Raw genomic sequence first — 15,920 nt, 5'->3', positions numbered from 1 at the left:
TGTTCATTTCAGCAAAGCACGAGATGTTGTAGCACTAAAGTCTTAACTGACTCGATATTTCCTTTGTTGAAACTTAAAATCAATCAAATAGCCGATGTTATAAAAATAAAATTAAACAATTAAACTATCGCTTATTTTACTGTAATCAACACACCATGGTAGGTACAAAGATGCAAATTATCAACTCCTCGTTAACTACGATGACTATTAAAATGTGTGAAAAAAAATTTTGTTAGGTATTTCTTTACCCGGAGGGGGTATCTAACAAAAGCAGTGTACACAACAATGGCTTCGTAAAACACATGCTTTTACGCAACAATAGTTATTTCAAAGATTCAAATAAGTATTTCATTAAAAATTAGGCCTATTCATAAAACTTACAGTAAACAAACTTTTAGCAAGTGACAAAATTATTTTCCAACAATTTTAGCACGTGTCAAGGCATTATTGTGTACACATGCTTTCAATAATGGCAGCATGCGATGTAATGAATAGTCAGATCCAATGCAATTTGATTGGCTGTTTGTTTCATGATAATTGAATTATTTAGATATTGTAAGTATACATATCACATTTTCTGCAATTTTACGATTCTGTAGTAATTTTCTTGAGGTCGAATTTTCTACTTAATAAATAGGTGAACGTGAAAAGGCGTACAGTATCCGAAGCCTTGGTCTTTGAGTGAAATATTACACTACTTAATCGCCGAGTTTCACCTGGAAAAAAAGGTCAAAAACCTATTGTGGTATATAATACGCACCCCTTTCTGGCACAAAAATATTCTCTAAAAAAAGTGCGTATTATATTCGGCAAAATACGGTATGCATTGGGTAGATAATTAGATTTATCAACAAATACATCAATGTTTGCAATTTGTTTGAGAATATAGTAAACAGAGGAAAGTATTCAGATTGTGTTTATTCTGAATAGGTATGCAGAAAAATTACTTCTCATTTTACATTTGAAGTTTTCTCAAAAATCAGATACAAAAAGGACTCATGGAATTTTCATGGGACTCGTCAAATTTTCATGTGACTGAAGCTGCTCATAAACCATGAGTCCAGGACTCATCTTCGAAAATCCCTAGTTACAACCCTGATGTGGTATGAAATTGGAAACTTTAAATCTAGAACTGCAGTACATATAGGTGGTAGCTTAGAGGTGTGAGGGTCAAGAGACCCAAACATACCACCATATGACCTATGTCACTGACTTGTCCAAACAATGTTTGTTGACCCATCAGGCTCAGTAATCATGGGGGTAAAAAAATCATTCATTCAGATAACATGAAAAAAGAGCAATGATTCATTAGTTTTATTTTAGCTTGTAGGTTTTCATTTTGGCCTGTGGTAGAAAAAGTTAATTTTAACTCCCGAGGTTGGACCAATGAATTAAACTATGTAAAGGATGCCCCTGGCATCTTTCCCCCCTCCTTTTTTCTCCGTTTGCTCCCAACCTAACTTTAGAAAATGATGCTAAGAGTCTGAACTCACTATTACATCTATAGTAACATGTGCTTGTTCAATGAAAAGTTGCCCAAATTTGTCCGAATCTCCAAAAATTGACCACTCCTTTAACCTAAAATATCTTTTGAGTAAAGGGATGGCCAATTGTTTAAAGACTCTAATAATATTTCATGTGGAGCACAGGGATATTCGAGTCTTGAAAATATTTTAGAGCGTATGATAGGCAACCCTTTTAATACACAATATTTCATGATTTTCATCACAAACCCCTCAGCCCCAGGCCAGGGAAAACGGTATGTATATACTAAACTTTCTACATTTATGCAACATATAATGCTTAAAAAAAGAAATACCTTAGAAATCGTCATTGAAAAATCAATAAATGACCTTGCACTTTTACAAGTCTTACATATATTAAAACGTAACAAAATACACTACCATTTTAACGTAAATGGCATGCCTTCGAGATTGTGTTATGACTGAACAAGCAACGGAACTCTTTTGTTTGGGAGGAGTGCTACTTATTCTGTAGTTCAAACCCGATTTTCTTTTTAGTTCTGCCAGTCAATTGGAATTTCATCCTTTAAAATACCTAACTAATGAGTGTTTGAATAGGAAATACAAAAATAAGTTAACGCTTCTTGCTTTTTCCCAAATATACTACATATTATTTCAGAAATTGCGTTAAGTCGGGAATGCCATTCTGCAAAACTTGCTGTTCTCTTCTCCACCCCCGCATATTGGAATCGGAAGTTTCAGGCCTCGGCCATTTTTGGGTTGACAAATCGAGTGCATCACAGAAAAGAGCAGAATTGTGCTTTGTTTTGATGATTTTTAGGCATTTAAAAGGTAAAATAAGCAACACATATTCATTTCTCTTGTGAAGTTTGTTACGGTTTCTTCAGATGTAGGTTCTTTGTGTGGCGTTGTTATTAAATAATTTTGTAGAAAAGATATTTAAATGTTCGTTATTTTGATAATCTGATATTTTGATATTCTTTGCTGAGTTTGTATCTCTAATGGAAGGTTGTAATGAAGAAAGAAGAGGTACTTATTCTTTCGTACTAGATATAATTTGTGAAGCGGGTCCTGGAAGTTTCATTTGCCCTCTATATTATTGAACTGTCATTACTCTCACAGCATGTACTTACTGTCAGTATCAAACAAAAGTAAATCTGGTCTTTGTTGTTGTAAACAGCTTGCATGATAAACTCTGTATTGATATTGATATACGGAAGGTTTGTACATTAACAGGTTCTCTGATATTTTCTGCGTTTTGGACGCAAAATTTATGATTATGATGGACAACAAAGAATTATTAAAAAGTGATTTTTCTAGTAAATTACTGCATTTCATTATAAAGATACTCTGAAATGCAGCAATAGACTTAAGAGAATGTTATAGAGCATAATGCGTTTTAGTTAAAGATGCTAGGTGTGTGTGTATATGTACACACTTATGTGTGTGTTTACCACAGAAATATTTAGAGAGTATAGATTGAATTAACTGATTTTGATAAGAATTAAAATGTTTTAACAATGATGGTGTGATAAATTTGGGGGAAAAAAGTATTAAAGAAGTTAATGAGCTTATCAGCAGCAGTTTTTTCCCTTATATAACTGGTACCGATAAACAGTAGCATTCCCAATGCCAAAAACTGTTGATTTTTCCCAATTTTGAGACTAAAGATTCCCAATTCACTTGCCGAAAAATAGACCGCTGACATCATAATTTACTTAGTCTAAAACGTTGTACGAGTTAACTAAATGTTCGGTTCTGGTATTAAATCGAAAGTACAGATCATGGCACTGATGGCAGTGCGCGTGTTTTATAGAGCTACGACAATTCTAAAATGAGCCTACGATGATTCCTTATGTCTCACAACAGCAAATATTAGCGTAAAAAAGTTTGTAGAGATGAATACTTCTTGTTTTGTTCTCTTTTTTTTTTCTTTTCTTTTAGTTGAAATCATTTGCCGATACATTGGTAGAAAATTCCCAATTTGTTCGATTTTGACGTTATTTTTCCCAATTGAATGGGTACCGGTACCAGTGGGTAGGGAAAAAAATGCTGATCAGGTTATTGCATATTTCTTCTTATATTAAATGGCATGTATACATTAACAACTTTCGTATGCATGGGAAACATTGAGGATATCGTGATAGTTCACAAGTTTTGTTTATATTTAGGTTCCTTAGTGAGTTGTCAGTTATATTTTGACATTCCGTTAACAATATCAATAAGTTAAAGCTATCATTTGGCTTTCTTGATTTTCTAACGTTCTGAGAATGTTAGTTGATTGTAGAACACGTTTTCTCTTTGTGATGTAAATTGTTGGTGTAATTACCATTTTCACTATTTGACTCTAAAAATTCACATGCAGTGTTGCACGAGTAAAGTAAGGTGGAACTTTTAAAAAGAGGGCATATATTTACATGCTCTGAAAATAGATACATAAATTGGAATATCATTGATCTTTTCAACGTGATGGAATAGATTTGATTCAAGAATTATAAAGATATGTTAATCATCCTTAATGTGGGAACTAATGACATGGTTGTAGGGTCTAGGTTTTGTAGTTCAAAAGTTGTTATTCTTGTTGGTACCATAGTTTATTTCCTATTCATGGAGAATTTGAATTTGATAATTTGTCCACACAATGAAGGCGAAGAAAAATTGGATGCCCACAAAACTTTTGAGTTTATATTGAACATGATGTATCTGTTAAGATTTTCCTTTGATATGTGGGTACATTGATATTTTGTAAATGATTGCAGCAACAAGTCTTATTTCAGACACGATGTGTAATTAAGGAGAGTAAGTGTTGTGCTTTCCTTTTCAACTCTTTGTATGTGGCTTATGAATGGTGATGAGTTCATAACCACTCATACTAATGCCTGCAGTTGATTCCAGAAGTGTTTAAAACCTCTTTACTCCACTTGTTATTGTTTTTATGTTTGCAGGTCATGAGCCGCTGAGATATCTAGGTTATGAATTATGAAGACCTGGATAACCCAATCATATTTGCAAATGTCAACTGTTATGACTCAAGAATGCTAAATTACATTTAAAAAAAAAAAAAACACACAACAAAGTGTGTAATTGACATTAAACTTGTATTAGCTAATTTTGAGATGTCAAAATGTTGCAAGAAACCTTAGGAGTACAATTGCCAAAATTTCACTTCATTCGTTGTTGAGTATTATAAGCCTTAGAATTGTCATTGATTTTAACTGCTGGGATTTCGGGATTTCATGTTACATAGAACTGACAATATTTTGCTAACATCATAACTTTAATAATGTTATTGATGCTGTATGGTATTATAGGTTATTTTCTCATTATTTTATTTCAGATCTTTGAACAAGGAAATTACATAAAGATAAAATAACATTTTCCCTGTTTGTGTCGCTATATTATAATTTGTCATCATGTCGAACATGCCACCCTTGCGTCGCACATTAAAAAATGTGGTAAAAAATTATTCAGAGGCACAAGTCAAAGTTCGGGAGGCCACATCCAACGATCCTTGGGGACCGTCAAGTACGTTAATGGGAGAAATTGCTGACTTAACTTATAATGTGGTGGCATTTACAGAAATAATGCAAATGATCTGGAAAAGACTTAATGACCATGGTAAAAATTGGCGTCATGTGTACAAGTCTTTGGTACTGTTAGACTACATCATCAAAACTGGAAGTGAAAAAGTGGCACAGCAGTGTAAAGAGAACATCTATGCCATTCAGACATTAAGGGATTTTCAACATCGTGAGGATAATAAGGATCAAGGAATGAATGTGAGAGAGAAAGCGAAACAGCTGGTTGCGCTGTTAAAGGATGATGAACGGTTACGCAATGAAAGGGCTAAAGCCTTGAAGGCCAAGGAGAGGTTTGCACAGAATGCAATGGGAATAGGAAGTAATGACAAGGTAGGTATACTGTGGAGTAAATATTTCTTAGATTTAGAGCATGTCTGCATTGTAGGATATGTATTCAGGAAAGAAAACCAGTAGCATGTTAATAAACTTTTTTAATACTTGTAATGCATCAAATTGATGCATCATTTGAAACACCCAGTAAATATTTTCTCACAATTTAAGATAATTTCCAAATCAAGAATGATTGACTGTATTTAAAAAAAATCCAATCATTTTCTAGATCATGTAAGGCCAAAAGTATAAATTGTTGTGTTATCACTAACATCCAAGACAAAATTGGGTAGGTCAGTTGGAAATATATACACTGTAACTTATCTCTTTTTCTCAAACATATTTTAAGAGTACACATAGTAACATTCTGAACACAGTCTCCATTCTGAGTTACAAGTATATTAACACATTGAACATGAGGGGCTCATTTATCACTATTGTTGCTACTTTTAGATATGTTTTGATAAAAATTACCTAGGAAGTAATTGCAATGTCTAATTATACAACGATCTCTTGAACTATATGTTGAAAAAAGGGGGTACCATTTAGGGTAGGTTGGGTTAATGGAAACACAGCAATTTTTATTTTTAGCCCTAATAATGTACTGGGTACCAGTAATCATTTGAAGATGGTGAACTCTAAGGTATGAATTGTTTGTTGCAGATTCGTTATGGGGCTGGCAGTCCTAGTTTACAGACAAGTTCTGGAGGGTACTCTGATCCTTATGGTGGTGCTGGAACAACACCCCCGCCAACAACAACAACAACAACAACTAATGGTTTGTTTAAATGATCAATAAAGATTAATATCATGAAATTCACAATATTGTTACTCTTTGATATCATGAACATTTATAGAGTAACCATTTTAGATCAGAATTGTTGTAAGAATTTCTTTTGCTCACTTTTTTTTTTTTAGCAAACTCCAAATTATTTGGAACTATTAGATTATTCAAAACACACTGCTTTAAAGCAAAGTCTAAACATTTAATGCTTTGGTTATGTTATGCCTTAAGTTTTCAACAAATTCCAGGTGATTCACCTAGACCACGTAGGAATTCAACAGATGTAGAATATGCTCGGCCATCATCAGTAGGTGAGGAAGAAATACAGCTTCAGTTGGCTTTGGCCATGAGCAAGGAAGAGCATGAGGAATCGATGAAGAAACAGAAGTCAGACGACATCAAACTACAGTTGGCGCTGGAGGAAAGTAGAAAACAAGTACATGATGAGGTAAGTCGAGAGGTCAGTGACAATTCTAGGAAATATTCTTTCTTTTAATTGGTGAGAGAGTTGAAGTTTTGATGTAAAACTCAAAATTTAGTTTCTTAGTTTTTTTTTAAACCGGAGAAATGGAAAATATGAATTGCTTCAAATTTTGTAAATTTGAATTTTTACATATCTTCCTTTTATCTCACTTATCTTAAGTTTTGGTCCGTTTGATTTTGTGTTACTAGGAGAGAAGAAGAGCCACAGTAAGCTTATTTTTCTGTTACAGATTGTTTAAATTGTAGTCTTGTAGTCATGAAGCAGTATTGTGCACCCCTTTTTGGTCCATTTTGCTTAGTACTGACACAACCTTTGCTTATAACCCTCTGCTTTTGTAATACTTTGTCCTCCTTTTCCTGTGTGTGACAATTCTAACTGTACGTAGGTCAGTTAGATGTATTATAGCTTTATTCTGTCTTGGTCCAACTTTTCTATTGTGACTGACAGTATGTGTTCATACAGTACTGATGCAGTGAAAGTGAAATGTCGTCGGACCGACGGACATGTCCGGTAATTTGATTCTCAGATTCTCAGTCTGGTAAACTTTGTTATATTTCCGGTCGGAATGTCCGGTGACTTTCCGGCAACGGTTTTGGAAACTATGTTTCGACTTCTAGTTCTGTTTATATAAAAATACTACTACTTTTTTTCGGTCTGGTAAAATGTGATTCGGTCTGGTAATGTTCCTGTGTTTACCAGACTGAATGTCCTGTAAAACATTTCAACATTTCGCGATCACTGCTGATGCATGTTTTGATATGAAATGATTTATATGATACATCAAATATTGAAGAAATAGAGTTTGCGTAAGGTAAATCAGTAAGCTGAAATATAGTCATGGAATGCAACAGTAATCATGGTAATGAAATTTTCTTGGAGTCCTCCTTTCTTTAATGATATAATTTGCCAATACAATATGTCATTAGGTGGAGTTCTGCCAGACGTGTTTCATACTAATTGTTAGGTACATACTGATTTTGACTATGGATTATTCCGTTTACCTGATCAAGATATAGGGCTCACGGTGGGTATGACCGGTCAACAGGGGATGCTTACTCCTCTTAGACACCTGATCCCACCTCTGGTGTGTCCAGGGGTCCATGTTTGCTTTACTCTTAATTTGTATTCTTTAGAAGATTTATGAGATTGAGCACTGGTCATTATCTTGACTTTTTCATTCTAAGATGATGTTTTTTGTTTGTTTAAGGAATGAAAGTAATTTATACTCATGTTATACAATATAAAGTAGGTTTGTGTAGTTTACACTATATAAACCGTAAAGTGGTTAAGAATGTTTGAATTGTCCCAACATACTTGTATCATATAAAATGAGTTAAAATTACTTTTATTCCTTATGACTTAATTTTTTAGATGCAGTAGGATTCATTGTAATTTAATGATTTTTTTTACATAATGGAAGCAACATTGCTATGACAGCAAAATGTAAACAAAGGAGCCAGTTGCATTGTGACATCATTCCGAGGACATCATATGGCATGATTTAACAGTCACTCAATCCATATGATATAGAGAATGTTGATATAAGTTGGTTTCTGTTTACGTTGAATGCCATTGATATTTGAATATATATAACCAGTAGATAAATAATCTGTACCATAAGAAATGACTGATGTAACACTCTGTTTTGATTGGTCAGATTGCAGCCTGTCTATAATACAGTAAAACCCTTTGTTTTGATTGGTCATGATTCCAGACAGATGAAAACTATCAGTACTATACAGAAAAATCTTTTTTTTAATGTATATTCTCAGTCCCATCATATATGTTTCCTCTTGTCCTTCGCACAAGACTCTTGCAGAAAATATTATGAGGTAAATAGGTTGTTTTTGTATTAGATAGTATGTGCCATACATATCTGTGGATGCTTTAACGATAATTCAGTGATAGAATTAGTTATTTTGTAGGCTATTCTGATTAGAGGTACAGTTTAATTGTGGAAATAATGTGTCCAATCTTTATATCGCAAAAAATTCAAATCGTTTCATGTTTTACATGTATATATTAGGCTAAAAAAAATTATCTTTAGTTTCTCAGGCATAGAATTTCATCATTTAATGATGCAGGCAGGCAGTTTTTTGTTTTTCTTCCAAAAATGGAACTTCTGATTTCATAAAATCCAAATATTAAATGGTCTAAAGAGAAAATTAAGTTATTCCCCATTTCAATATGTCAATAAAATTGATCAATGTTGTGGCTTTCAATTTAGATTAGTTGGGGTTTTTTGGAGGGGGGGGGGTTGCTTATTACACTCAATACAGATATACAAGTAGTAGCAACATTTCAAGAGTGATTTGAACAATGTTAACATTTTTATGGCACTGAAATCACTGCTGTGGAGTTGAAATGTTGTATGTACAATGTAATAATATCTCTTACTTTATTAATGAATTAATATCATTTTCTGTTATATAAATAAGTAATTTGCAGTGAAATACAGTTTACATATAGTTCTAAATTAATTTTGTTTTATTTACAGCATAAAACTCCTCAGTCAACTGGACTTTTAGACTTTGATTCTCCTAAGTCTCAGCCATCAGACCCATGGGGAGCCCCTGTGTCACAGCCAGCTGCAGCACCTACTGACCCATGGGGTGCCCCTCTCCCAGCTCCCCCTGCACAAAAACACCACCACCACCCAGCCCCTACAGTGACCCCTCCCCCCTCAGATCCATGGGGATCACCTGTGAAACCCCAAACTTCCACTCAGAGTGATCCATGGGGAATGCCAATGCCTTCAAATCCAACTCCCCCACAAACGAATCCAGGTATATTAGGATTAGATATATTTCAGCTTTACTAACTTAACCATACACTGTTTGCTTATATTTTAATGAAAGATGACTATAAGTACATAATAAAAAAAAAAGATGAGTCACCTGAAGCATCTATTAGATTTATACCCAGTGATTCAAAACATAATTACATATGTTTTTTCTACTAACAGATTCAGGAGCTCTGGACCCTTGGGGAGCCCCTGTGCCCTCATCAGAGACATCAGGCAGTTCCCCATGGGGTGGCTCTCCTGTTCCCGCTCCACAGACTGCCTTCGATGGTTTTGATTCGGGGACAAGTTCATTGACAAATGGCGGTAACAAGGCCACTGTGGAAGATGATGATGATTTTGACTTGCTAAGTTCTAGGAGCACAGCAGACTCTCCTGCCAAAGCAACAGTCGCAGGCAGTTTTGATCCACTTGGAAGTAAGTTATTTCATCTAGAGCTGTTGATGAATTTTCAAGGAAATTGTAAGGTACAGGGTAAAAAAAAAATAAAGTTCTAGCTCTGGAAGTGAGCAGAGTAAAAGTTGTCTTGGGATTTTCCATTCTCTGCAAAATATTGCAGAATAATAGGAATTTCATAAATGGGAGCTTAAATCTCTCTCTGTTTAGCCAAATTATCACTGCTGTCACGTGCTGTGTAGATTTTGGGTCAGCTGTATCACTCGGGTGACCGATTGCTGTTGGTCTGCATCTGTCATCGTTCATCATTCGATAACGCTTTAACATTTTTAACTTCAACTTGATAACTACCCTTCATTTCATTTCAAATTTGGGATGCAGTATCTTTGGGACAAGTGGTACATACATGTAAATTGTAAATTTCAGGACTCCTGCAATTGTAAATTTCATAACCCTGAGGTAGTGGTTCTGGCTCTTCGGCAGGGCTAAACTTGGCATATAGTGTATAGATAAGATAAGTTTATTCCAATTTTGGACCCAGAGGACATAATAGCAAGACAGCTTATAAAGAAGGAAATTTCAAAAAAGTTTACTACAGACTACATGAATTGCAAACTACATATGGATGTAGCATAGGGGGGAATGAGTACATACATACATGAATTGCGAATCAGGTGTATACATAAGTAAATGGGCAGTATCAGTATTATACCAATATATGAATGATAAACTATAAGGATTTTTGCAGTTTAAAGCATCAACTCTTTATCTTAAAGTTTTAACTAAACATTCACTCAATTTGACTAATACTGGTTTGTCTTCATTAATCATCAACCAAGCAAATTTGTCCTTATTTGTTAAATAGATAAAAAAAATTGTTGAGATTGTATATATCATGAAAACACATATTTCTCTCTTCAGCATAGAATGGACAATCAGTGAGGAAATGAAATTCATCTTCTATACAATTTAGGTTTACATAATTCACATAATCTTTTGTTTCTTTCTAGAGGAATCTTCTGACCAGTATTGCTTTTTTGTATACAATGTATGTGTAAAACATATAAATAACATCTTCTTTAATGTATTGAATTGAAACTGAATGCATATTCAGAAGGAGCAGGTAGCCCTTTACCAAAATTGTGAATTTCATGATCCCAGGGGTGGGGGATTTGGTTCTAGGGTGGAATCAAAATTATCATAGTGATTATTGTCCTTTTTATCATTTGAAAACCTTCTTTAATGTTGATACTGTATAAAGACTAAATGCATATGTAGGAAAAGAAGAAAGGGATGTGCCAAATTGTGAATTTCGCAACCCCAGGTTACTGACTTTAGGGCAGGTCCAAAATAGTCATATAGTGTTATTATAACATTATATTATGTGAATTCTTTCATCAGTATTTGCACTTTTGAGGGCATTTGTGATTTGAGAACACAACTTGTTTGATATTGTTGCTGAATATTAGAATTTAGCTTAGATATGCGGAACAGGAAAATTATTAAATAGATTTCATCGCCCTTGGGGCTAGTGATATTTGTAACTAATACTCAGGTAACCATTAAGACCTTGTAGGTCTCTTGTTGCTATTTTCACTGTAGGCCAAAAATGTGAAATTAAAAATGCAGGCAATTCCTAACGCAGATACTGCTTTACATGCATTTCGATATAATATTTATCATGTTTCAATGTACATGAAAAACTGTTATGATTTAGAACTGTGAAAACAGATTAGACAAGAAAGTGTGAAAATAACCAGGAGTATTCAGTATATTCAAAAGCTGTTTATACACAGGGTTTGTAATTAGGCCATGCAAATTTAATTAATTGGTTCTCAGGACTATCGATGGTAAAGTTACATTATAGATGCATAAAGTTACTAAGGGCTGTTCCAGAAATGATCAAATGGGGGGGTCGGGCGGCAAATGATATTTTTTTGTGTGGGTGGTCGTATTTTTTCATATTTTAATTGGTCCGTGGTTGGACTGTTAAAAAAATATTTATTATGGGTAGTGGGTAGTTTCTATTGTTTTATTTTGTGCCACGTGGGTGTTGAGTTTTCAGAATATTTTTATTGTCGCTCTTGTCGTGTTGGTTACAAAACGTCGGAGGGAAAATTGAAAACGTGCTTTCGAAATGCTGCTTTCGAAATTGGAAATCGGAAGTAACATAGAACTATTCGAGTTGTCGCTCTTTGCAGCGCATAACTTTCCATTACGGCACTCTTCAAATTAGAGGCGCGTTTAGTATGGTCCCTTTGGACGTGATGGCGGCGAACTCTGTTCTGTAGATTATTACAGTTTACAGTGCATCGATTTTGGGAATATTTTGAAACCAATAGGTATTCCTTTTTCTAATAAAAATAGGCAAACCTTAGTTGATTTATACGAGGGTACCGATGCGTTATATTTATCAGTCGGTGTGATGGTGATATAGAGGCCTCCGGGCGCGGGCTCCATTAGAAGACGAACGATTCGTGGAAAAACATATCCATACCCATTTCATGATAATAGCATCGTTTGGACTCCCAATCTTTCCAACATTCCCGCCATATATGCCTTTGATTGTTGATGTGACATCGTTTCTTCAGAACTACTGTGATACAATGTCGCACAGGCATTACCGCGTCATTGACTAGAATGTTTGTCCCGAAAACCTCGCGAGATTTGTACCGTTTTCATTTTTAAAAATATTTTTGTGGTGGGTCTGGTTATTTTTTTTTTTTATTAGATGGGTCATTGTAAAATGAGTTTATTAATTTGATGGGTCATGGGGTAATTTTTTTTTTTTTTTTTTATGGGTGCTTGGTATATACAAAAGGTGCCTCCCGACCCCCCCATGTATTTATTTCTGGAATAGCCCTAATAAAATTATGACATGTTTTAGATCTACAGCATTAAGCTGATAAATAGAATGAAATATATGCAAATTAAGTACCGATACGTAGCATCAGGCTACCAACATATTACATAGAGCCATTGACCAGTGGATAACCCATGAAAGCATTAATTAGCTAATTTCCAATGGGGTCCTTATGTTATTTACATACACTTTACCAAAATGTTTTGGAAATAATTTTAGAAATCTTTCAAAATTGAAAAAAGTATGACTGAATGTGTAATAATAAACAACTAATAGTATGAAATTTCATTATCAGACATAGACCTGACAGAGTTGGAGAAAGAGCGTAAAGAACTATCAGACATTATGTCCTGTAGATTAGGGATAATTTAGAAAATCTACCAGACAAGTTCAAAAATTTATCAGACAAAATAAAAAAAACCACCTGAGATTGTTTCAAATTCAACCCTTGAGTGTGATCTAGTTCAAAACAAACTTGTTTTTAACAGCTCTATATTTTTTTACACAGAGGATTTAACTTGCTTATCAATTTTGTTGAAGTTTGATAATCATCCTTGTTTGCTCATAGGTTCTTATGGGCACCTTTGATATATCTTCAAAATAGACTACAAGGTCGAAAACTTCAAAAATGAAAGTAGATACCGTCTTGGAAAACTCATCAAGTATTATGTGATATAAAGTTGTTTACTCATTCAACCTTACTTCAGAATTTACGTGATCTGTTACATATTCATAAAACTGACTAAAAGTGGAACTATCGCCACAGAAGTGAATGGTTTTATTTATTCTAAAAATATAGTTTTTTAAACTAAGGGAAAGGGGGATATGCGATCATGTTGACAAACACCTGTGTTTACATTTTCAACTCTCTGTTTTTCGTCTGAAGTACAATTGTTCAACCATTTGATAGGCCACATATTCAGAAGTAGAATGGCATGCGTAATATTGAAAGTACATGCACGGAATGGGCTTACAATTTCTGGGAAAGCTAGTTCATGGTATACAATCAGACTTAAGTTTTTGTTTGCATAAAAATCAATAAACAACACAGATATGATCTGCTTCTTTTTTTTGTCTGCTGATATCTACCGGACAGTTTGTCAGATGAGGTTCTAAATTTTACTGGACAAACTGAAAATTTACCAGAGATATCCGATAGTCTGGTGACCTAATTTTCATCAACAAGTGCTTGTTTACATCTTTTTTGAAATGGAACTCATTATTGACTTATTTAATTTCATTTTGAAGTGAGTTCCAAACCTTCATGCCATTTGTGATATTGTGATAAAGGTTTCAGACTCAGTTATTGCAACTCTTGGGGGAAAATATATATAGTTTACCGGGTACTATCAGGTCTAGTTGTTCTTGTGAAAAATTGTCTAAAAGATAAGGACATTCATTGTGAAAAATATGTTTTTTTAAAAACGTGATTGAGATGAAGTTGAAAAACTCTGTTTACAAACATTCAAAAATCCAACTTTTTCAAACTCTTAAAAGTAATTCCTTCGATGACTATTGAGAATAAACCTAATGTTCTGAGCAACTTTTAAACTTCTATTTTTCATGGTCAAACCTTCAAACAAACAAGAGCAAGCATAGTTGAGTTTGTGATGTCATAGCTCTCTTTGGACATTCTTTGCATTATGACTTAACAAATCTAGCCATCAAAGAAGGTAATACTTGTAATCTGAGTAAATCTTCAGAAAGTTTGAGTTTGAACAACTGGCAGAACTCCAAAACAAAAATGCATTTGACATTTTATTAGCTTCTTTTAGAAAATTATTCTTACCTGAAGTGTATGCAATAAGCATTTGGGTTACAACAAAATACTGCTGGGGTATTAATGCTGGAAAAGGCCCAACTTGGTTTTACATCACAAAACTTTTACATAAACCTCCAAATTGCTTTCAACTTGTGCTCGAGTTTACATACATGTATTCCTGTTTTGTTTAAGCACTAGAGGAAAGTGGGGGGATATAACCACAGGCACTTGTTTCTGTAAATGACTTATGACCTCTGTATACTAATAATAACACAAGTATCTAGCTTCAAATGACACAGAATGGCACCCCTTGAGAATGTTTTGGCTTTTTGAGCTTCCAGGGAATATGCGATGCAAATGTGTTTACTACCGTTTTATTGTACAATCATGTATGACATGACTGCATTCATTGCCTCTTATCGCCGAAAGCTGCAACAAAATATGGGTCTACAGCTCGATTTTCCGTTTCCGTTTCATACCACGTGAAGTGATATCTACTGATACCGCGCAGAATGAAAATTGTATATTCGTTGTGTTGAAAAATAAAGTTTCATTGTTTTATTATCACAATAAATTGATACAATGTTTTTAACCAAAAAATCTTGTAAGTATTGCTTTGTTAACAAAATAAAAATTTTGAATTGAAGACGTGGTGCGCTATTGTTAATTACTAAAAAAAAAACCAAAGCTGTTCGTACGTTTCGGGATTTTACATGTCGTCAGAAGATAAAAGCTAAGACTTCCCGAGTGGAGATTTAAAAATATTTTTGTGTCGAAATCGATAATAATGGAATTGTGACTTACTGTAAATACAACTTCGTTAACTAGTATGAAAAATATTTCTGCCAATTGAATGTTTCATACAGATCTATGGAAAGTCAGTGAAAATACAGATCTAGATTATTTGGAAGTATGCAAAATGGAGCAAGGAAAGTTTTTTAAGTGATGTGTTATTGACTTTGTGGTATGTATTGATGTGACAAGTACCTGTTGTTACATTGAGGTCTTATGAAACCCACCATAAGTACCAAGAACGATACAGGCATATACCAATGTTTTGCGGAGGGGACTGGCCCACCGTTTTAATTGACAATGAACATTACATAGCTGTTATTTTCATGTATGCAAATGAAGATATATTGCAAGATTGGCCCCTCCACTATTTTTGATAGTACTACATAGTAGTGAATGAGAAGATATTAATGCATGTAAGCTTGAAAGTTATAAATTGAAGCCCTGAAGCAAAGGATGACCCCCTCCCAGCCTGAGGGGAAAAAATTGAGACAGCAAATCCCCCCCCCCCCCCCCCCCCCCCCCCCCACACACACACACACAAATTAAGGTTCTGAAGATCTTTATCATAACTATTATATTTTTATTGTTGCCTGTGAGGAAATTTAAACAAGCCATGTGCAACTTCCAACTTCTCCGGC

The 15,920-nt window shown here is 34.3% G+C and overlaps 2 protein-coding genes across 6 annotated transcripts in view; one reads left to right on the top strand and one right to left on the bottom strand.

The window, feature by feature from the left end:
- The window catches only part of LOC125668303 (uncharacterized), a 21,323-nt gene extending 19,338 nt beyond the window's left edge, over positions 1–1,985 (bottom strand). Inside the window, exon 1 of one of the 2 annotated variants that reach the window (XM_048902247.2) lies at positions 1,905–1,985. The gene's annotated coding sequence lies outside the window, so the exon portion shown is untranslated. Of the gene's footprint in view, positions 1–1,819 lie in introns of both variants that reach the window. The other variant, XM_048902249.2, reaches the window with a different exon arrangement.
- The window catches only part of LOC125668301 (epsin-2-like), a 24,750-nt gene continuing 10,800 nt past the window's right edge, over positions 1,971–15,920 (top strand). The window contains exons 1-7 of one of the 4 annotated variants that reach the window (XM_048902243.2): positions 1,992–2,315; positions 4,822–5,395; positions 6,059–6,173; positions 6,428–6,639; positions 6,852–6,869; positions 9,161–9,449; positions 9,629–9,883. In XM_048902243.2, coding sequence (XP_048758200.1) covers positions 4,898–5,395; positions 6,059–6,173; positions 6,428–6,639; positions 6,852–6,869; positions 9,161–9,449; positions 9,629–9,883 — 1,387 coding nt within the window. In that variant the 5' untranslated portion in view covers positions 1,992–2,315; positions 4,822–4,897. Of the gene's footprint in view, positions 2,316–4,821; positions 5,396–6,058; positions 6,174–6,427; positions 6,640–6,851; positions 6,870–9,160; positions 9,450–9,628; positions 9,884–15,920 lie in introns of all 4 variants that reach the window. The other 3 variants (XM_048902244.2, XM_048902246.2, XM_048902245.2) reach the window with 3 other exon arrangements.

Source organism: Ostrea edulis, chromosome 4 (assembly GCF_947568905.1).
Source record: "Ostrea edulis chromosome 4, xbOstEdul1.1, whole genome shotgun sequence".
Lineage (NCBI taxonomy): Eukaryota > Metazoa > Mollusca > Bivalvia > Ostreida > Ostreidae > Ostrea > Ostrea edulis.
The sequence above is the reverse complement of the archived record's forward strand: the minus strand, read 5'-3'. Positions and strand labels throughout refer to the sequence as shown.